Source organism: Acomys minous (genome assembly GCF_964271855.1).
Source record: "Acomys minous genome assembly, chromosome: 7".
Classification (NCBI taxonomy): Eukaryota; Metazoa; Chordata; class Mammalia; order Rodentia; family Muridae; genus Acomys; species Acomys minous.
In genome coordinates, this window is record NC_140488.1 from 1,767,124 (window position 1) to 1,788,544 (window position 21,421).

The 21,421-nt window shown below is 50.4% G+C and overlaps 1 protein-coding gene across 8 annotated transcripts in view; it reads right to left on the reverse strand.

Annotated features, from left to right (window-relative positions):
* Positions 1 to 2,290: 2,290 nt before the first annotated feature.
* Positions 2,291 to 21,421, reverse strand: part of ATP2B3 (ATPase plasma membrane Ca2+ transporting 3) — a 65,995-nt gene continuing 46,864 nt past the window's right edge. For 3 of the 8 annotated variants that reach the window (XM_084789067.1, XM_084789065.1, XM_084789066.1), the window contains 2 exons: positions 19,579 to 19,761; positions 2,291 to 5,406 (listed from right to left, as the gene is read on the reverse strand). In XM_084789067.1, coding sequence (XP_084645193.1) covers positions 5,086 to 5,406; positions 19,579 to 19,761 — 504 coding nt within the window. In that variant the 3' untranslated portion in view covers positions 2,291 to 5,085. Of the gene's footprint in view, positions 5,407 to 14,749; positions 14,904 to 15,089; positions 15,266 to 16,633; positions 16,816 to 19,578; positions 19,762 to 21,421 lie in introns of those variants that run through there. The other 5 variants (XM_084789069.1, XM_084789068.1, XM_084789072.1 and 2 more) reach the window with 4 other exon arrangements.

Below are 21,421 nucleotides of genomic sequence, written 5' to 3' on the forward strand. Positions count from 1 at the left end.
GAAAATAGAAGGTCCCCTCAGAGGGAGCTTGGCCTTGCTAAGGCCTTGATTTTGGACTTTGGGCAAATCGAACTATGAGGGGATACATGTCTCTTGTTTTGTCCTGCCCAATGTGGGGAAGTCTTCAAAAAACAGCCCTGTGACATCCAGACCTTCCCCAGGCTCCATTGCTGTGGTGTGTCCTTGCTCCCAGCCATTTGGCTAAGGACAAATACATGCTTTATGGGCAGCATCACATCTTATCTCTTCATGTGGAGCCAGTTGTGTTGATAGCGAATCTGTCTTGTCTAGACTTTCTTAGTCTTATGACTCAAACTGCGCTGCTTGTCTTTTTTGCTGTGGAAGTAGAGGCGCAAGGGATCTTTGGAACCATGTTACATCTTTTTGGATCTTGCTCTGGAAAATTGTCTTTTGCTGCTAATAAATCTAAAAGGACACTGGGTGCATCAGAGAACTAGAAATACCATGAAGAGAGCCTCCTAAGCAATGGCTCATTGAGCTGGGCAGTGGTGGCGCACGCCTTTAATCCCAGCGCTTGGGAGGCAGAGGCAGGCGGATCGCTGTGAGTTCTAGGCCAGCTTGGTCTACAGAGTGAGTCCAGGACAGCCAGGGCTACACAGAGAGACCCTGTCTCGAAAAAAAAAAGATGGCTCATTGGTTGGGAGAACTCACTGCTCCTTCAGGGGACCTGAGTGAGGTTTCCAACTGCCAGTAACATCAGCTCCAGGGGATCGGATGCTCTCTTCCGGCCTCCACAGGCACTGCACATGCATGCACATACACATATCCACATCAATAGAAATAAATCTTAAAGAAAATAAAAGAAAGATCATGAAGAAGAGACGAGGAGAATATGCAGAGTGCTGTGGAGGGAAGTCACAGTGCTGTGATTTACAAATGACATAGGGGTCATTTGTAAGGCCTCACCAGAGAACTATTTATGTGGCTATTCCTGGTCCAAAGTGGGTGCCACAGAGCATGGATGTCTACACATAGGCATTCAAGGGGACCTGGAAAGGGTAGGAAAGAGGCACTAAGAGTAAGTGAGTGTGAAATGATGGGCTTTGTTTTTCCAGCTTTAGGAAAAAGAGGAAGTCAGGGGTCAGAATTCAGGTGCACTGATGATGACGACGCAAATGCATAGATGCTGTAGAAAAACAGTATGATGGGTCCTTACAAAGTTCAACACAGGGGATGAGGAGCTGGCTTGGCTGGTAAAGTTCTTGCCTTGCAAGAGTGAGGACATGCGTTTGATCTCCAAAACCTTGTAGAAAAGAAGCTGGATTCTCCTAACCCAAGCAGTAAGAAGACAAAGACAAGAGGTTCCACGGGGTTTGTTGGCCAGCCAGACTAGCCTAATTGGTGAGCTTCAGGTCAACGAGAGATGCTGTCTCAGAAAACAAGTGGACAGTACCTGAGGAATAATACCTGAGGTTCTCCTTTGGTCGCCACCCTACATACAGTTACACACCCACCCACACCCACCCACACACACACACGCACACGCACACGCACACACAGAGACAGAGAGAGTCATTCACACGTTTATATACATGAACATGCATGCTCACATGTATGTACAGATGAAATACAATTACCATGAGCTCCAGTCATCTTGTGGCTCAGTATATATCAATTCCCTAAGAGGACAGTGTCAAAGAGCAATATGTGTGGCTAGGTTCGTAGTAGCATTACTCACAATGCCTAAAATGATGGAGCAGGCCAAGCATTTGTGATTGTGTGGCTAAACACAACATGTCTGTGCAAGCAATAGAATATTACCCAGCCTTAAAGGGAACGGAAGACTGACACCTGGTACAACATGGCTGACCTTTCAGACATGATGCTCAGTTAAATGAGCCTGTCACAAAAGGACAAATACTTCTCCCATCCTACTTTTAGGAAAGACCTTATTGGAGAATGTTGTAGCCAGATTTGCCGACAGACAATAGAATAGGGGACCGAGGGGGAGGAGCGGGAAGTTGGTGTGAAATGGCATGGAGTTTAACTTTGAAAAGGTGAAAAAGTACTGAAGAACTGTCACAATTTTCCCACTGACCCATCCAAGGACACTGGCCTGAATATCTGGTCAAAGCAGTCATTGGAAGGTGCCACAGGTGGAGCACCTCTTGCCCACAGGGCTAATGCTCCATAGAACCCAGCAGGGCATCAGCCATAGGGGAGGCCATGCCTGCGACTTTTCCTGTCCTGGCTTAGTGTCATGTGGGCATCACTGTTTGGTTCTATATGAGAAGTTACCGAATAATAAATCACACATGTGACTCAGACCCAGATTGTAGGAGCCTTTCATTTTTTTTTTATACACAGAAATTTTGGTCTATTCTTTAAATTAGGAAATTCAACTACAGACTTTAATTTATTATGCATCTGTGGTCTTCTTCATTAAGATATTTTGTTCATCTTTATAACAGGCAGATAAAAATGTAAAACATATTTATGAACTGAACACAGTTGACCAAGCCATTCCATAGAGTATAATGCTTTATAAAGAGAAGCTTCTGATGAGACAGGCCTTGGCCTGAAGACTGTACAAGAACCAGAACAGACGATGCAGGTTTCCAGGGCCTTTTCTGAACCCCACAGCTCAGCACAAAGGCAGCCTGGGTACCACACAGTTGACACTGACATCAGGCAACTTTACACAGCAGCATTGAGGCTTGGCTTTTTAATACATAGTGGCCATTTGCTCTCTCTGTGTGTCTATAACAGAGGATGACAAGAAGCCCACGAGCAGAGCTGGACACGGCCGACCTGCTGCAACTGCAACACTCCACATTGGATTTCTTGTTGAAGACCCTCAGCAAACCAAGTTGCCCTTTTGATGTGGTGGTTTAAACAAGGACATCAGGGAACAATTTACAAATGGGAAACATTCTCAATATGCCCTTTAGAAAAAGGGATGGCTTTATGTGATCTGTAGCTGGCATTTTAAAGTGGAGTTTCTCTTATAACTGAAATTCTTTTGCCCGAGATGTGACTACTCCTGCTCAGGGGTGACATGGCATTGGTGTGACCAGTGGGGACATGGCAAGTTTCCATTTGACTTTCTGTGGATGCCAGAGAGCTGAGACAAGATTTCTGTGGGGTGGGGTGGGAAGAGACGGGGGCAAAGGCAGCTTCTGAGGGCACCTGTCTTTCCTCAACATCTCTCAGGTCACACCTGTCTCTCGACAGACAAAAAGCTCACACATGTGTCATGGCAGACAAACCTCAGGCCCAAATGACTGGCATGTGTGGGAATGGAATGAGATTCTAAAAAGTATGACAGCCATGAGTTCAGAAGGTGAAGGGCCCTCAAGTCAGGGTGCTGCCCATTTCACTGCTGTCACTGTGTTGTCCAGACTCAGGACCTAGGAGCCCAGGGGAAGAGACTCATCAGCCTGGCCCTCTTCTCAGGTTATCACTCTTTCTATGAAACCAGGTTTGGCAAAATGGGTGCCCACAGTGCCAGGACAGGCCCCTGGGGGAAGATGTCTCAGGGTACTCAGACCTGACTTTTCTAGCCTCACCTGCCTAGGTGGATCCAAGGCCTGTTGACCCCATAGTCAGTCCTCACAGGCCCAGAAGAGCCATCAGCAAGAAAAGAGCAATGGGCACAGTCGACGAAGGCCATTTTTACAAGAGGGTCTGTTTCTATAGTTCTGCCTTCTGGGTGGTAAATGCTCTGTGGGCAAGAAGACCTGGGTTGGAAACATGCTTTGGTGGGTGGCATGTCCATACCCTCACAGACACTGAGGTGGTCCAGTGAGTGGACTCACTGTCACTTGCCAAAGCACAAAGTGCAAGTCCAGAGGATTGACAGGGGCGAACCTGGACTGTCCTCGCAGTTGACATATTGAATTTGATGACTGCTCTTCCTCAGGTGGCCTGGCATCTGTCTCTGCTTCACCACAGCTGTTCCTAGGGTTTGTCATGCTTTCAAAGTTGGGGTATGGACAAAGGAAGTCACCGGGCAAAATGACGGTATTGGAAATGAAGTGGGAGGAAGCCAAAATCCAAACTTGCCTTGCTGTGCATTGGAGGGGCCACTGTTGTCGATGCTTTGGTATTTTCCTTCTAAATAAACATGCCATAGAAAAGTCTTTCTTCTCTACAGGCAGAGGCCTCAAAGTGCAAGGCCTTTTTGCACAACACTCCCCAGACTTCCTTCGGGGTCAGGCATGGAAATGCTCGGGTCAGGGGCTCGGGGAGGGAAGCACAGTCCTGAGAGGATATTCTTACAGTCTTGTTCCCGGAAAAGAACCTTGCTACATTCAAAAAGGAAACTTCAAAAGGAAAATGCCTGGTGAGAGGAATGGAAATATCATGCCGATAAGTAGTTCCTTATTCTTTAAATATGAATTTTGCGATATATATGTATATGCATATAAACCCACACATACATATAGACACACGCACACACATGCGGTCTGCAGATGGGTCTAGTGTGCTTTGCAGTAGAAGGTACCTTTGCAAGTCGCTCCCTCTGGTGGCCTGTCTGCACAGTGTGCACAATGATCTCCCTCTTGGTTTTGGTATGCTTTTTTTGGGGGGGGGCGGGGGTATGGGTACAGCAAAGCTCCAAATAGGCTCAGCTAGCCCCTACCATGCTGCACAGCCCAAATGGTGAACACACAGTTGAACTAGTGTTCATTAAAAAAAGAAGAAGAAGAAGAAGAAGAAGAAGAAGAAGAAGAAGAAGAAGAAGAAGAAGAAGAAGAAGTAGAAAAAATGTGGGAAGCACATCTTGTCTCATGCTCTTTTCCCTTCACATTGGGTGAAGAACCTCCCTCCCGCCCTTTTCCTTCATTCTCCTTCCCTCACTTCCTGGGAGCCTGGCATGAAGCCTAGTGGGCTGTGCCCTTATTGAATGCAGTTGGCGTCTTGCAAATACCACTTAAGAAAAGTCTTTAGCCACATTAGTCATTTCCCTCTTTGGCAGGTGCACGGGTTCCCCTCTCTGTGTGTGTGCATGTGTGTGTGTGTGCGTGTGTGACTGTGTGACTTTGACTGTGTGTGTGTGTGTGTGTGTGTGTGTGTGTGTGTGTGTGTGTGTATGTACACATATGCTGAGAGAAGTTTCGGTTAGAGGGATGTCTCCATGCTGTGGAGTGGGCTCCCGGGCCTGGAAGAGAATGCTGAAGAGGTAGCTGACTTGGTGGCATGCGTGGTCAGGTAGATGCCGCTGTCTATGGCGTTGTTGTTCTGGTTAGGGGGTGGGGGAGGCGGGGCTCTCAGGCGCTCTTCGTTCTCATCCACATCTGTGTCATCGATGAGCGGGATGTTGTGGGTGTAGTCATTGATCAGAAACTCGGGTGTTGCCATGAAATTATGGATGCAGCTCTTGGATTCCGGTTTCTCCAGGCCTTCATAAAGCGAGCTACGGAATGCTTTCACCACCCGGATCTGAAGTGGAGGGGGAGGGATAGAGCCCATTTGGGAGACGGGAAGGGAGGGAAGAGAAGGGAGAGGAGCAGGAAGAGGAGAGAGAGGAGAAGTCAGGGAGAAGAAAGGAGAGGAGACAGTCAGTGGCTAGCTGGCGCTGGAAAGTTGTGCCCACATTCGAGGCTGGCACGCGGTGTGATGAATGTTCACTCATTGGGGTCTTGTAGGGAATGAGGTGGGTTTGCTGGATGGGGTAAGGATTTGCAGGTCTAGGCCTTTGTGTTGAAAACACCCTGACCTGAGTAGATGTTCTGGAACAGTGGGCTTACGCCTGTTACCTTCCTGGCCCTTGCCCTGGGAACAGGACTGGCTTAGATGGCACCTGAGGTCCTTGCTCAATTTGAATTCCAATTTGGTAGAAGACAAATACACTGAGATTCTCCAGAGAGCGTGCCAGTGGCCACTTCCGCACCGCATCTTAGTCCTTCTTTCAGGGGCACACCACACGCTCGGCCTCGCATTTCCGCGAACATCTCAAGCCTCCCTAACATTGTCCTTCTTGCCTGGCCCTCTGTTACTTTACCAGTGGCTCTGAAATCACTTTCTCTACTGACTCTTTTTCTTGGGATGTCCCAGAGTTCCGTCTTGTCCCTGTTACTCTTCCTCTCTGTCTACATGTCTGTAGAGTGCTAGAAGCTATCTAGGGATTATGGCCTAAGAGACCACTGGGCCTAACCTGGAGGCCACTGAAAACAGCCACACTTGAATTTCCATGCACCAAGCGGGCTCCTGCTCACCTGCCTTGGTCTACCAGTTCTCCCCATGGCCTTCTGTAAGCTCTGGGCCATGGCTACATGTGTCTGATTGGGGCTCACTACATACTTGGTGCCTTCAGCAGCCCGTTGCAATCTGTCCTTCTGGTCTCCCCCAGCCACCCCATCCTCTTCATCCTCTTTAGGCTTCTATTCAGACAGCTCTGTGCTTTACCACATGTTCTTCCCCCCACCCCTATTCTTGTTTTCAAGTCACATACGGCATTATTCTGCAAGGAAGTGCTTCCCACAATACTTGGACCTCTCCACCACGATGACCATGTGACCTGAGCCAAGCTCACATCCCCTTCAGGCGCCCACACCTCCTGCAGTGCAGTGCTTTTAGGACTTGCCGGGCAATCAGCCTCTCTTCCTCTGGCTTTTCCCTGTTCAGGCACACACTCCATCCAGTCTATTTGTCTTTTCAAGCCACAGAGCAGCTGCCGCTCTGATCTCTCCCCGGCCCCATATGCTGGGTTCCTTCCTGCTTTCAGAAACAGAGTTGCTGAATAGGCCTCTGCTGGATCTCACACAAGCCACTTGCCCATGTCAACTGCCCCTCCTGCAGTCACAAAGCCAGCCCCGATGGCCTTCAGGTAGTGTAGAGGACAGTCGGACTGTCAATTCTCCTGGAGGATGACTGGGTGCCTGAGCTCCAGTCAGTCCCTCCCTCTGTGAGACAGCAGACACATTCTAATGAGTCATTTCACAGAGCTAGGCTTTGGTTTTCATGGTTTAAGTAACATATCTGTAAACTCTAGCCAAAAAGTGAATGAACCCTGGACCTCTTCTGGTTTTGTAAATAAAGTTTATTGGCAAGCTGCCATTCCCATTCATCTGTGTACTGGCTGTGGCTGCTTTCACACTACAAGGGCAGGGTTGTGTAGTTGTAACAGAGACCTGGCTTGAAAAGCTAAATTTGTTTACTTGTTGGTCCTTTATAGGAACAGTTGACAATGAATCACCTGGACTACAATGAGTCCCTTTCAGCCCTCCAGTTAAAACCTTAGGGCTGACAACTCAGCCAGGTCAAGCGCAGTGCTCTTAAATCACCGTAAATGAGGCAAACCTCACAGCCTTTGGAATGTGAAGACGTGAACCAAAAGGCTCTAGAAAATTGGGGTTTCTCAAATCCGCATCTGAGATGCAGTTGGGATGTTTTTTTCTGTCAGATTGCGGATGGCTAGCTGTTCTTTAGTCCACTCTTTTCATACTGGTTGCTTAAATAGGAATTGAAAGCTATCACCGATTTTAAAGAAGAGAAAATAATTCATTGGTGTTGCTTCACTAGTTAGGTTTTCTAGGGCAAGACTGGAATGTTCATCTGGGGACATCACTAAACTCCAGCTGTCAGCCACACCGTCACGTCATAACAAAGAGAATGAGCTGCATGCTGTTGCCCTTGACTCTGGGGGCAATTTGTTAAATCTTCCAGCAATGCCCAGGTGACTAGCCACAACTTTCTCCTTAGTGAGCCAGCATCCTCAATTGGAGCTCAGATGGTCAGGCCAGACTACAGCTTTCCCTGGCCTGTTCAAACCTATCCCCGGGGCCTCGCTGCACCGCACCTGGCTCAAGTCCAAAGTCCTTCCCTGAAGAGAGACACCCAAACCACAGGGCAACCCTCATATGCTCCTGCCTGCCGTCTGCAGCTCCTGTTGCTTTAGCCTGTTCCATTTGCCTCCTCCTTCTGGCAGATCCAGGCACTGAGCCACCAACGTACCAGCAGCACTTGGGGCTCACATGCATGCCATACATGAAGGCGTGCTGCGCCTCTGGTGCAGAGGGCCACCCACTCCAGTGTGTTGAGTCATCTTGAGGGTAACATCTGAGAGTGAGTCAGCTTTTCTCTAGCTCTCTTTTTCCCTGCCTTGAAATCTGGGCTAGAACAAAGTGGCTTGCTGTTGACCTTATGATTGGGGTATTTCAGCCACCTGAAGGCTGTGTGGGGCACAGGTACCTCCTGGGAGATGGCCTGGTCTAGGTCAAGCAGCAGAGCTTGTGCTGGGTGCCTGTAGGTATCTCCAAGACCCTGGGAGTCCTTCTTCCTGACCTGGAGTTTGGGGTTTCTTGCTAAGCTGCCGCCAAGGCCCTGGCCTTTCCTCAGCCTCCTGTGTGGGTTTTTCAGTTTGCTACGATCAGTGCTCCTCCATGTCTACTCTTCCGCAGAGCCTTCAACAAGCCTCAAGGCCTAGCAGGCCACCTAGATGCCATTAATGCTTTGAGTACCACATCCACCCAGGCCCCCTTTCCACACCCCACTCCCAACTGTTCCCAGGTGCTGCCCTTAGAGCTCTCACTCTCCTGTTCTCACCCTCTTCATGACCTTCTGGGCCCAGGGTTCTAGCTAGACTTCAGAGGTACCTCACTAGCTCTTAGCTCATTGTGGCTACAGGGTTCACTGTAGCATGTTCAATGGGACCAACCCCAAAACATCTCACTAGAATCCCTCCCCTCCTCCACTACAGCTTCCATGTCCTGCCTGAAGGTTGATGATCTTGTTTGCCTTGGGGCCTCCATCCTGCCTCTGCCTGACGTGCAGCTTCTGACTAAGGGTCTCATGATCCTACAGTGGTCTACAACATCCCATGTCTAGATGATGTTTCCAGGCTCCCTCTGGTTACTGAGTCAGACCCTGTCACTTCCCTACCTGACTACAGATATTCTTGTAAGTGATAGAACTGGCCTGGGTGCTGACCAGGGGTGGGAAACCACTGAACTTTAATTCACAGCCCATCTGCCTGTAAAGAAAGGATTTGTTTGTTTGTTTATTTGAGACAGGTTCTCAGTATCCAGACCAGGCTGGTTTCAAACTCCAGATCTCTTGTTGTCTCAGCATCACTCCCTCACTCAGTGCTGGAATGACAGGCATGTACCACCAGATCCAGCTTTGAAGGATAATTTTACATAAAAGACGTCTCTAGGAAAGATAAACCCCAGATTATGGCTGAGGCTTCTGGAAAAAACAAGGGAATTAGGTTGGTCTGGAAAGGGTGTCTCCAATTGCTTATCACCCAACTGCGATGCTATGGCTCCCCAACCTCATTTATCAGCATGTGTTTGCTCCCCACCCCAGCCTCACAGACTCATTCAGCTGCTGCCTCACTTCTGCAACCCATCATGGCTAGTGTCCCAGACGACTTTGGATACTTTATCTTTTGCCATGCATTCCTTAACCAAGCAAAGTACTTGATGCTCCCTCAATGTCCCTCGACCAAGCAAAATACTTATGCTCCCTCAGTCTCCCCCGAGATCCTTGCTAGCCATTTCCCTCCAGACCTTTCGCTAATATCCAGGGGCGGTTCTCTCAGGGGAGGGGCTCCTGCACATCCATAGTACCCATGCACCTCTGTCAGTTGCTCTCTCAGCTCCAGATGTGGGTGTCTGAGTCATATCTCACCCTCTGACATAGTCTTAACCCTTGACAATCCCACCACTTCCTCCTGTCAAATGACATCCAGAATTTCCCATTTCTGACACACCCACCACTGTCACAACACCAGTCTCAAACTGGCTGCCACAGGGCCCTTTTTTAATGTCCTCTCCAATAAAAGTCACCACTGATGCAAGGGAATCACGAGCTGCATCTCTCACTAGAAGACCTGCCTTGATCTCTCTCATGTCATTTCTTTTACTACCTATATCCCCCGACATATTCTTCTGGCAGGGCCTTGGCATTGCCTGTCTGTTCGTCCACAAAAATTCTTCCTCAGTGAGCTTCAGGGCCCCCTTCCACCCTTTCAGTGAGCTTGGCCTTGTTCCCCCGGCACCCAATCAAAAGTGCTGAATTATAGTGTATGTGTGTGTGTGTGTGTGTGTGTGTGTGTGTGTGTGTGTGTGTGTATGTTGGAGTTTCCAAGTGGAGAGTGGAGGAAGAGTGTAAGACTTGAGGGAAGGCTCATGCCAGTAAAAACAATGAAAAAAGAAAATAAAAAGGAAGGAGAGAGAAAGAGAAGCAAAGGCTCCTGAATCACAACGGCAGAAAAAGGGTAGAAAATGCCTGACACCTTCTCCTCTCTTCTTTCTAATTCTTTGGCCAACTACTACTTCAGAACCTTCTTGAGAAAAGGGACCAGTCAGGTGCTTTGACAGTCTGGTCCATGAAGTGTGGAAACTGAGGAGAAGCGGGCTGCTTTTGCAAGTTAGTTCTGACTTTTTGGGCACTCACTGCCCAGGACCATCGGGGCTAGATTGACTCTGGATGGCAACAGCCTGGCCCAAGCATTTCACATGGTCTGGCCACAGAGAACACAGGAGTAAGCCAAGTGGTGGGCTGTAGTGGGCAGGGGCGTGGGTGTGCGTGGAGAGGGCTTGAATAAATCCCACAAGCTCTCAGCACTCACAGCACCTACCTGCAGGGCCTCAAACCAGGGGTCCCTGGACCTAGGTTGCATCATGTGTGCTTTAGGAATTTCCTGCAAGCTTCTTCCCCTACGGTTTATTTAGCCTGTAGTTCCAGAGAGGGCAGGGCAGGGCCCCTGCTAGAGAACTGATTGATGCTTCTCCTAGTGTGGAGCCAGTGTGCACACTGTCAACCAGCTACAAGAAAAAATTGCCAATATACTCTCCCCAGAAACTGAACTGGGGTGATTTGGCTCAAACTTAGGACTGGTGGCCAGCTCCTTCCTTCTCGGTGGTGTGAGGATGAGGGGCTGGCTCTTCTGGCCGCACCTGGCTTTAGCCCCTTCCCCCCAACGGGCAAAAGGTCTCCATGTTGCAAAATCCCATTAAAATGAAGCAACCGCTGTGGTCTGTTTCCAAATCCTTCATCAGAGCCTGGAAGAAGCCCCTCTGGCGATACGGTGCTCAAATATTTGCTGGTCTGCGTCAGAAGGCATCTTATCTCAAACTACTGAGACAGTAAACATTCGAGTATAGAGGGCCAGTGCTGCTGCCTGAAGGCTGGGCTGGGCTGGGCTACTGGTTGAAGTGAGAGAGTCCCCAGGGTGAGCTTATGGGGGATAGACTTTGATGCTTGGCTGGAGAGGGGCAAGGGTGTGTCTGTGTGTTCTCATGGGAAAGCGATACAAAAGAACTCTTGGGCGCTGGAGCCCACAGAGGGGCTTAGGTGGTGCCAGGATTCAGGCTTGCCTTTCCAAAGAGGTCATGCTCCGTCTGTTCTCTCTAAGAGGGAGATACATAGTGCCCTGGGTTTGCTCCTTCTTAGCGAAGCTGGATGACTACAGAAAGCCCTCTCCAGCCACTCTTTTGAAGTTATTGGTAATCCTAGGAGGTCTTAGTGTGAGTCTGCGGCTGGGGTGAGAAGGAACGCAGTGGACACTTGCAGGGAACAGGATTTCACAGCCTTATTGTTTCCTGCCCCATCCAGACAGACTGGCCTCCAGGAAGTGAGGTGGCAGCCATGAGGGAGAGGACAGTACGCCCTGGACCCAGAGCACTATGAGTGGAATGGCTGTCACAGAGACAGCCTTGAGGCCAAGCAAGGAGGGAAAAAAAAAAAGCCTGGGTAGGCTAGAGGCTGTACAGGCCTTCCTGAAGCTAGGAGCGAGGAGATCATGGCCTGCTCAGTTTGTGCAAGGGCCACGTGTGTGGATGTGGGGATGTGGAGGGACTTGTGTCCAGAAGCAGCAGCAGCAGCAGCAGGAGAGAGAGAGGAGAGAGAGAGAGAGAGAGAGAGAGAGAGAGAGAGAGAGAGAGAGAGAGGGAGAGAGAGAGCGAGCGCATACACAGGATGGGAAGTTGGAAAGAATGAGAAGAGCATCCTGAGCCCCCAACATCCTGATCACCCTCTCCCTCTAGGTTGGAAGATGCTCTCTGCTCTCTGGCCCCAAATGCACAGGATGACTGGCTTTTCTCCCAAGAAAGCTGAAGGCTCTTAGTGGGAATGCTTTTCAACAGGAAGCTTCTCCAGTGCTCAAGAGCCACAGGCACAGCTCTCTGGACTCTGTGGGGTGAGAGGCAATGTGGCCTGGAGCTAGTGAAGAGGATGGAAAGTTCCTCATATATGGGGCCATGCTGCTGCCTAGAAAAGCTCGTAACTGCTGGCTCTAGTCAGGACAGCTGTGGTCAGAACACCCTACACAATGCTGAGTGTTGTTCAGAGGCCCCAGTGCTGGCCTCCACCCTTCTTTCCTTTCTTGTAGCTATGGTCCTTTGAATGGTTCCAAGGAGATGGGCACTGTCAGGCCTGGCTGCTTACTGAATCCCAAGGATGTCATTGTCCTTGTGGGCACCTGTCTTCTCCTGGTTTATGAGGGGGTTGGGTGCAGCGATTTGTGAGAGCTCTCAGAACTCTCAAGTTAAGCTCTGAACTCTAGACGGAACTGCTGTGTGGCAAGAGTATGTCCTGGCCAGTGGCTTCCAGAAGCAAAGTGTGTCCCACTTGGGGTGGTCAGGTAACCCAAGCAGCATCTTCCTCCACAGAGAGTCTTTCTTAGGCTGCCTACCTTGGTTTGTTGGGGTAACAGGACCTTCACAGCAGCCCCCTCCTCAGAAGACCCTGCTGCCCGCCTCTCACATCTGCTTAGCTTCCCCTAGAATAGCTCATGAGCAGCAGGAGGCTGGTGTCTCTCCCACTGTACTTACCAGGCACTGCTGGGATCCGAGGGAGGAAGGAGGGGACAGATGGTCATGGAAGGAGGGAGGGGGAGAAGCAAGGTACTATGGGAGGAAGTGGGAGAAATGGGGGCTGAAGAGGCAGTAGGCCTCAGCCAGGGAGGGGAAGCAGGTGAGGAGGAGCCTCAGAGTCTGACTGGCTCCAGTGAGGCTCAGACCAGCACTGTGAAGAGGTTTTGGGAGGCATACATAGAAGAGTCTTGTAAAGTGCCTTCCCACTGAGGCAATCGATGGACAAACAGACAGGCAGGCGGGCAGGCAGACAGATGGAAGGTGCAGAAAGATGACCCTGAAAAATATGTTGGAAGTCAGTGTGGAGAAAAGGGCTGTGCAGTTCTGTGCGCCCTACATCCGCTCTTCATGTTGTTCAGAGGAAGGAAGCTGCTGCTGCTCACCTGGGCATGGCCAAGGTGCTGGGAGGCCATGGGCCAGTCTACCCTTAACTTATTTGGTACAGCCTCCTGCTGGCTTCTCGGGGTAAAGTAGTCCTGAGGTTCTTCTAGGTCCCATTTGGCTACTTTCCAGAGCAACAGTGACATGTATCAGCCCACATATGTGGCCTGGATGGGTGCTCAGGGGAGGGGGTGGGGCGTACAAACTGAAGGTGTGTGTGGCCTGTGGTCTGGAGAAGGGATGTATGTACATACACATCTGTGCTATTCCTGAGGGGCCCTGATCCTTTCCTTAAAAGACAGAATGGCCCAAAGAAGAGCCTAAGGAAGAGGAGGGCACCTCCCACTGGGGACCTCTCACCAGTTCCTAAAAAGACAAATGAAAGAAAGAAAAGAACAGAAAGAAATCAAGCAAAAAGAAATTCGAAGAGTCTGTGATGGGAAAAAGGTGACGTAGTTAAGGCCTTCCATCTGCGTGGGAGTGGCGTGTTCCGAAGGGAGCTGCAGGGGGCTCACTGAAAGGAAAGCAAAGACTTAGCATTGAGCTATCCCAGCAGGCCCTGAGCTCATACTCGAAGGGTTACTGTTCACTTTTTGAAACCTCCTGACTTTGTTACCAAAAGCAGGCAACCCCGGTAGGAGTGCCCCCGCCTCCACATGCTTGCCTGCATTTTCTCCTGTTGGGGGCACCACAGGGTGACTGGGTTAGCAGTCTAGTGGCCTCTTCTTTGTCTTTGTAAAATGATGTGAACAATTATGGAAGCTTCTATCTAGTTAGGCCAACCCCAGGCTTCTCTTCAAAACGTGAATTGCATGGTGGGAATTTGTCATTGAAATGCCCTGGCTTCTCTGAGGAAGGAGTAGAGAGGATTGCATAAGATTGGGGTCAGACCCTCCAGTACTGAGGCCTGTTTGGAAAGAGCAAGATGCTGGGGGACATAGCAAACAGCACCTGCCTGGCCTCAGGGCGGGGCCTACAGGGCGGTGCCTACAGGGCAGGCACCAGCTGCTCTTGAGAAGCACTCTTGCTCAGCACTGAGCCCACCTGGGGACTGGAGACAGGGGCATCCTTTGGAAGCCACCTCAAGGAGAATGCTGGAAATTGTCACTTTCTTCCCCGAGGAGATTAGCTGGATTCTTCTGCTGTAAATGATACCACACTGTGGGCCTTTGCCTACTCCCGGAAGGGTAGCTCTGGGCCACACACTTTCCTGACACTCACCCCAAAAACATGGAGCAAGTCCCCAGCCTGAAACCAGACACCACCGGAAGAAGCCTGAGCTCATGAGGAACCATGGGTACATGCGGACAAAGAAACCCAATGGTAGCAGGGGTACTAAATGCAAACCAAAACCCAAACAAAGCAAAGGACGAAAGGCCCGGCAGTGCTGTGGGGTTATTTCATAAGAGAATATGGCTTTGGAGAGACACCATCTGGCGGGAAGGACTGGACAGGGTAGTAGAGAAGGAACAGAAAAGCCACGGTGAGCAGAAATGCAAGACTGCAAAAGAGAAGGCAGAGTCGGGGAGGCTTTATCGTCCCCCGGGTGCCATTTATGAGAGAAAAGGGAAGTCAAGACTCACTGCCAGCAGCGCTGGTGGGCTTGGCGGCAGAGAGAGTTACGTGAGTAGGGGTAGAAAGATTGGTTACGTCATGGAGCTGGCTGAGGACCGAAGACCGCCGGCGCACAGCACCCTGAAATGACCCGCTTCTCTTGAAGGTACTCACTACCTCCATCTGTGGGAGAGAAAATGAGATAAAGGTTGGCTTGCATGGAGGTCCAGGCTACCACACAGGGTGGGGCTGGGTGAGGGCAGGGGCCACACTAGGGAAATATGGGGCCAGCAAAGCCTCAGCTAGGTCAGCCCCGATCCCTGGACAAAGCCATTACCGAGAGAGGGTTTGCTGGGCAAATGGTTAGTGGTTTAGGAGTGTGAGAGGGAAAGGCCACCAGTGGGGACACACTGCAAACATTTTGTAGGTCACTTGCATTCATGATACGCTCATCGAGAGCCACTCGTCAGAAAGTACCTGTGTCTGGCAATACTTCCTTATCCTACTTCGGTAGTTCTCAACATTTTTTTTCCGCCCCAACACACCTGAGGGATATGACACGCTCTTATTAGAAGGTGGAAGCATTCCCCAGTGGCATACGGGCTGGAGTCTCTCCTGCAACCCTGGGAAATCTCTGCCCTCGTTCATGGTCCTCTTAGCACGGGTCTCTTGCTCTGCCCTGCTGCACTGGTGTTGAGTGGATAGAGAGCCGCTCAGATTGCTGCAGCTCACTAGCTTAAGGGGGCCCCTCAACAGAAGACATATTTAGGCAGGAGAGGAGCTTCCAAGAGCATAGGCTTTGTCTTGTCAAAACTTTCCCCACAGCTCCGAGGCATGGAGGCTGGGAGGACTGAGGGGCAATTGTCCCGACTCTTTGAGCTTCCTAAAGATGAAAGGGAAGTGCGTATGTGGATACATCCTTCTAGAAGCCTCCTGACTCATTGCCTTTGGGTTTTCTGATCCTGTCTTTGACTGTGACATTATGGCAGCTACAGGAAGGTACGGTGTGAAGGAGCTGCAACTGAGCAACTACATCCGGTGTGAAGACCCTGGGAGGCCATAGCTCTAGACCCTGGGAGGCACAGTTGTAGCCTCCTCTCAGGGAATGGCCTCAGTGGGGAGAGAATATTTGAGAGTGGATCTAGCCTGGCAGCGGTGGCACACACCTGTCATCCCAGCACTCGGGAGGCAGAGGCAGGCGGATCGCTGTGAGTTCGAGGCCAGCCTGGTCTACAAAGCAAGTCCAGGACAGCCAAGGCTACACAGAGAAACCCTGTCTCGAAAAAACAAAACAAAAAAGAGTGGATCTAACTTCTGGCAAGTACCATGTAGTTCACTGAATACTATAAGCAGCCAAACCAACATGCATTTCTGGAGTCCAAAGCACCCTTACTGCCTGGCCTACCTGAGGCCCTGCTGTAGGAACTCGGTGCCCACCAGTCTCCTCAGGGTTGTTGACAGGGATTCTCCAAAAGAGGCAGCTGCACTATTGATACCCTCCTTCAAAGAAAATGCCTTTTAAACTTGGACCCAGTGTGGAAAAGACTGGTCATCCTTCCCCTGGACCTGCCCAATGCTGCTTTTTCTCCAGGACTGTTTACTTTCTCTCTCCTATCCTCAAGAGAAGCCAGGCTTTGAGGATGGGGCTGCATCTGGGAAGGATATGGGTATCTCACAGAAGGAAGAGGGTTGAAACAGTGGTGGTGCAGGTTCTAGGGTGTGGGGTTTCTTCTTTAGAGAAGAAAAGGGATGGGAAGCCTGACTTTGCTGCCTCAGTTTTGCATCAGCCTCCAGGGTTTTCGTCATCACCACCCGCACCAGAGGCCCCAGCACTGGCAGGAACAAGGTTCAGTCATTGGTGAGTGCAAAAAAGACAGACCACGTCATGAACATTCAAAAAGCTCCATGTTCTAGGTTTGAGACACTCTCTTTTATTGTGGAACAGCACCCTAGCATTGGTGCACTGATACATTAGTGTAGAACAGTGGGGAAAGTGGGCATCAAGTTACTTCGCAACAGAAAATGTTGTGCAGGCCTCTGAAATCCGGGGAGCAATTTTGTGGTTCACAAGATCCAGAAATCTGGGGCCAGTTGCCTGGAAAATACATACAACCTGAAGAGCCTTTCACAGGCTTTAGTTATGTTTTTAAGCAGTGTGTGTGTGTGTGTGTGTGTGTGTGTGTGTGTGTGTGTGTGTTTAGAATTAAATAGAACAAGCTGAGCTATCGTGACTGGTTCAGCATGCTTGAGAGGCATGGTGAATCTGGCATATGAAAGCCACCTTGGAATGCCATGGAGTTGGGATACCATGCAGGAATCAGTGTGGCTTTATTGAGGGCCAAGAAGTATGCTTGCAGAGCTGGCTCTCACTAGCTGATTTTGGGCCACTCCCTCTTTTCTTGGGGTCCCATCTCCTTGCTTGCAAAGCACCTACATGGGCATGAAACAGTCAGAATGACTCTGGCTGGTGGGACCCACTTCTGGCATGCCCAGGAACTTACAGGCACACAAGTACACCATATCCATTGGTGACTAGCTGACTCTTCAGGTTGAGATAGGGTTGCTGTCTCAGCAGGTAGAAATGCTAATGCTATCTTGCATTACATATGGAAGTAAAAGAGGCTGATGTGGACTGCACTCATTTCTGTACTCTTTTTGTGGGATTTGCATCAGAACTGGAGAGTGACAGACAAGATGTGCCCTGAATCAGATGGGGAGGGCGTGCTGGGAGTGAGCACAGTCACAGTCACCTGGAAGGCACACGTAGGTGGCCATGTGCACGTTAGGAAGATATGAGGCCTTTCCCCTGATAGTTGCTATGTGTTTATGCTAGTGAGTAAACATTTATTACAGGAAACAAGCCAAAGCTATCTATGAGGTACCCATGACTGTCCTGGACACTGTGCTGGAAGCAATGGCTTATTCAATGGGAAGAGGAAGCTTGAGCTATGGATCTGATGGCTGCTACCCCTTTCCCAGGCTCCATCTGAATCTAGCTAGGGTACCATGGCTCAGATGTGGGCCCAGGTATCCCTCTATGGACACATTGGAGTAGGTTCTCAGGATGCTTGGTCCTTGAAGAATGCCTTCAATTTGGACTTCTTTGGTGCCACCTTGCCTGGTCCTGAAGGGTTCCACTTTTTAAGTTCCCCAAGAAATTCTGGCATGTTCCGATTCAGTGTCTAGGCCTTATTTGCACAGATGGCCCGTGGTAGTAGGAGGGGGTAGTATGTGATAAGGAGTCATAGACTTGGCAACCTTTAAGAAGGCTTTGATAGCACTGAGAGAGAGAGCCGTAAGGGTACACAGCAGCAAGCAGGGAGGCACAGCAGTATGGGTAGGCAGGGTGCACATCTGGAAAAGCAGCACAGGGGCATAGAGAGGAGTGGGATGATACCGAGAAGTCGGAGCTTGAATGCCACAGTCAGGGGCAGAAACTTCATCCTGGGCATAGTGGAGACAAGCTCCACAGGCCCCAGGGTGGTGTCAGGGGGACAGGGAATAACAAGGATAGATGGGAGGCAAGGAATGACCGCAGTGCCCTGCCAGTGGCAGGCACACCCTCGGAGCCCAGGGGGGAGAAGAGGGGCAAGCTTGGGTCACTCGGGGTGGTACTGGAGGAGCTATGTGTACCTTGCAGCTCTAAGGACAGCCTGGGTATGAGTGCTGTGCCATGTGGGGCAAGACAGCTGGAGGATGCATGGGGGTGTGTGTGGAATCAAGGCTTGCCCCAGTGAGACTCTGCCTTACCCGATAAGTTCCCAGAGAAGCACCTATAGCAGAGGTAGTGAGGCATCAGAGAGAAGCGATCTAAGGCCTTGGATGAGGACAAGGCAATGAGTAAAAGTGCCAAGGTCATCTAGAGGGTACCAGCTGGGCCATGAGGAATTGCCTAGGCCAGAGACCAGTCCAGGAGGCTGCAATGTGGGGAGGTCTAGTGATCTGGTGGGACGTTCGGGCTCAGGCAGTTCCCTAGCAGGCTCTCCCAGGAATTGTCAGCATGAGAGAGCACACACAGGTGGAGTAGGAGGCAGAGATACCAGGAAAAGAAAGACAGAGAGAGGATGGAAACTCAGAAGAAACAGCAAGCTGTCAGGAAGGGCAGGGCTAGCAACACTTCCCTAGCGCAACTGGGAGGCATGGAGGGGAAGACCTTGCAAACGGGGGTGAGAATCATTCGTGGGAGTGGGCGGCAGTGCAATCATGAGAGGACGTGAGGGGAAGATGAAAACAGGCAACAAATATGGAACCTTCAAGTAAGAAAGCTGGCCAAGAAGGGACTAGAGCAGAGAGCAGGGTAGCCTGGCACATGAGGGTTTTTTTTTTTAAAAGCCTTCGCAACCACCTCATGTAGGCTGTCTGATGCCTTTGGTCTTAACCAGTCTAGCCTATGGAAATTAGGACCAACTTGGTGGAAGGGTACACTACCTACAGAGGCTCTTGCACAGTAACTACAGCAGACTGTAGTGCACAGAGAGCTAGCCTAAGGATTTTTGAAATGGCCATTTTTACCCCACACCCAAATACAACTTGCCTATTACCTGAGCAGCCCTTGCCAAGAAAAGTAGACAGTGCTTGTTTGTGTCCCAGAGAGCCGCTAGCTGTTGGCACATGTTCTTATCCAGCTATGAGCGAGGCTACCTGGGCACTGGGGGAGGTGTCAGAGAGAGGCAATCTAAGTGGCCAGCCAGTGGTGGGCACCCCTACGTGGTAAGAGGGGAACTAGCCACTGCCCCTGCGTGCTTGGGGGGTAGATGCAGGGAATTCCCTGCTGGCTTTGGGGTCTGCCTGCTTGGTTTCTGCTTCTTGCCTGCTTTCTAAGGCAGCAAACTAGGAGTCACATGAAACAGCAGCTTACCTGTGTCTGGATTCGATTGAGGCCCCGGAACCAGAGGATCTGGCCCCTGCGGAGCTCTCGCTCAGCATGGTCGATTTCTTCTTCCCCCTCGGCCAGCTCCTCATCAGTCATCTCGTCCTTCCCAGGCCCATGCCCTGCTTCCTTCAGGCACTTGAGCTGGCTGGTGGGGATGGTGGCAATGACCTGGGAAAGCCACAGTCAAAGGGCAGCAAACAGAGGTGGCCATGAGTAGGCTCTACAGTGTCCAGGGAGAAGAACAAAGGCCCCATCTCTCAGAGACAGAGTGTCAACAGCCCCTTTCACATGGTAGACTCTGCTCTACTGAGTCTCAGCCAGGGCTGGGGAGCAGAGAAACCAACATAGAGAGTACCATGTGAGAAAGACAGTGCTGGCCTTTGGTCACTCCTGGGAAGGATCTTAAAGTGCCTGGAGTATCTTTCCTGAAGAGTGGGGCTCAGCTGGAGCCTTGGGCTACCTGCTAGTTTATGTATTCCTTATGGTCATGGAGGGGATGGACACTGAGGCCAGCCATCTGAGCACTATACACCTGTATGATTGACCTCAAAGAAAAACTGCACACCAGGACCCAGATGAGCTTCCAAGCTGATAGCACTCCATATCTGCTGACCTTTATGGTTGCTGGAAGAAAAGCTGGCTGCCCTGTTCTCTGAGACTGAGCCCCTGGAAGCTTGTGCCTGACATTTCCTGGAGAAAGAAAGGCCTAGAATAGGACTTGTGATCAGGAGCTCCCAGGGAGGAAGAGATGACTAGGAGGGAGACAACAGTAAAGGGAAGAGGAAAGAAGGGAAGGCTGGAATGTGCCTTTTACTGTCTGGGTGGAGGGCGGTACTCATCCTATCTCTTCGACATTCTTGTCAGCATGACAGGAGTGGCTTTAGGGTCTTTCATAGGGATTCCTTTTTACTGGAGTTTTGTCACTTTGAATGTGTATTATTTTTATAATTAAAAATACCCTGAGTGGCCCAGCTACAAGCAGGCAGCATGTATCCATGGGAGAACTGCAGCGGCTATTACACCAGGGAGCTCAGAGGTTAACTAGAGGCTGGTATGGGCAAGGCAAAGCAGAGGATGTGGAGTCTAGGCTGCAGAAGATGGGCCGTTAGGCTGAAGTGTGACAGCATGGGAGGTGCAGTGGTAGAAAGAAAGAGATTTCTTGAAAGTGAGATGGAGAAACTGAGTTGTCTGTGATGATTAAATGCCACAGCAGAAGTGGTTCCTGTGGCCAGCTTTGTAGGGAACACACACCAACGGATAAAGAAATCAAACTCCTAGTGTTATAACCTAAATGGTACCTCCTTACCCTCTAGTGGTGGGCCCTAACCATCAGTTTGGAATATTTGGAGGAGGCTGATAACACAGGTTAAATGAAGCCATTATGCTGGCTCCTTGATCCCACCAGATTTGTGCCCTTATGAGAGGAGATACGTGAGAACCCCGTAGCAGCATACAAGGAGAAAGTAGCCACCCAGAAACCAGGGAGGGACCCTTACCAGACACTCAATTGGCTGCCCTTGATCTTAGACTTCAAGCTTGCAGTGCTGTGAGGAAATACATGCCTTCAGTGTGACCTGCCAGTCTCTAGTGGTTTGCTGTGGCTGACTGGGCTGATCAAGACCCAAAGAGAAGTAAATCCTGGATATAGCTTCCCGTAGTAGTGTTTCTGAACTCTGGAGAAAATGCTCCCGAGACCTTTTGTGCAGCATAGAGTGGGCTGCCTTGGTGCCTGAGATTGCACTGGCTGCCCAGACCCAAGCTGTTGCGTCTTGGTCTTCTCACTGACTGCTCCTTTGAGGCAGCTGCAAGTGTTCTGCCATTTCCCAGT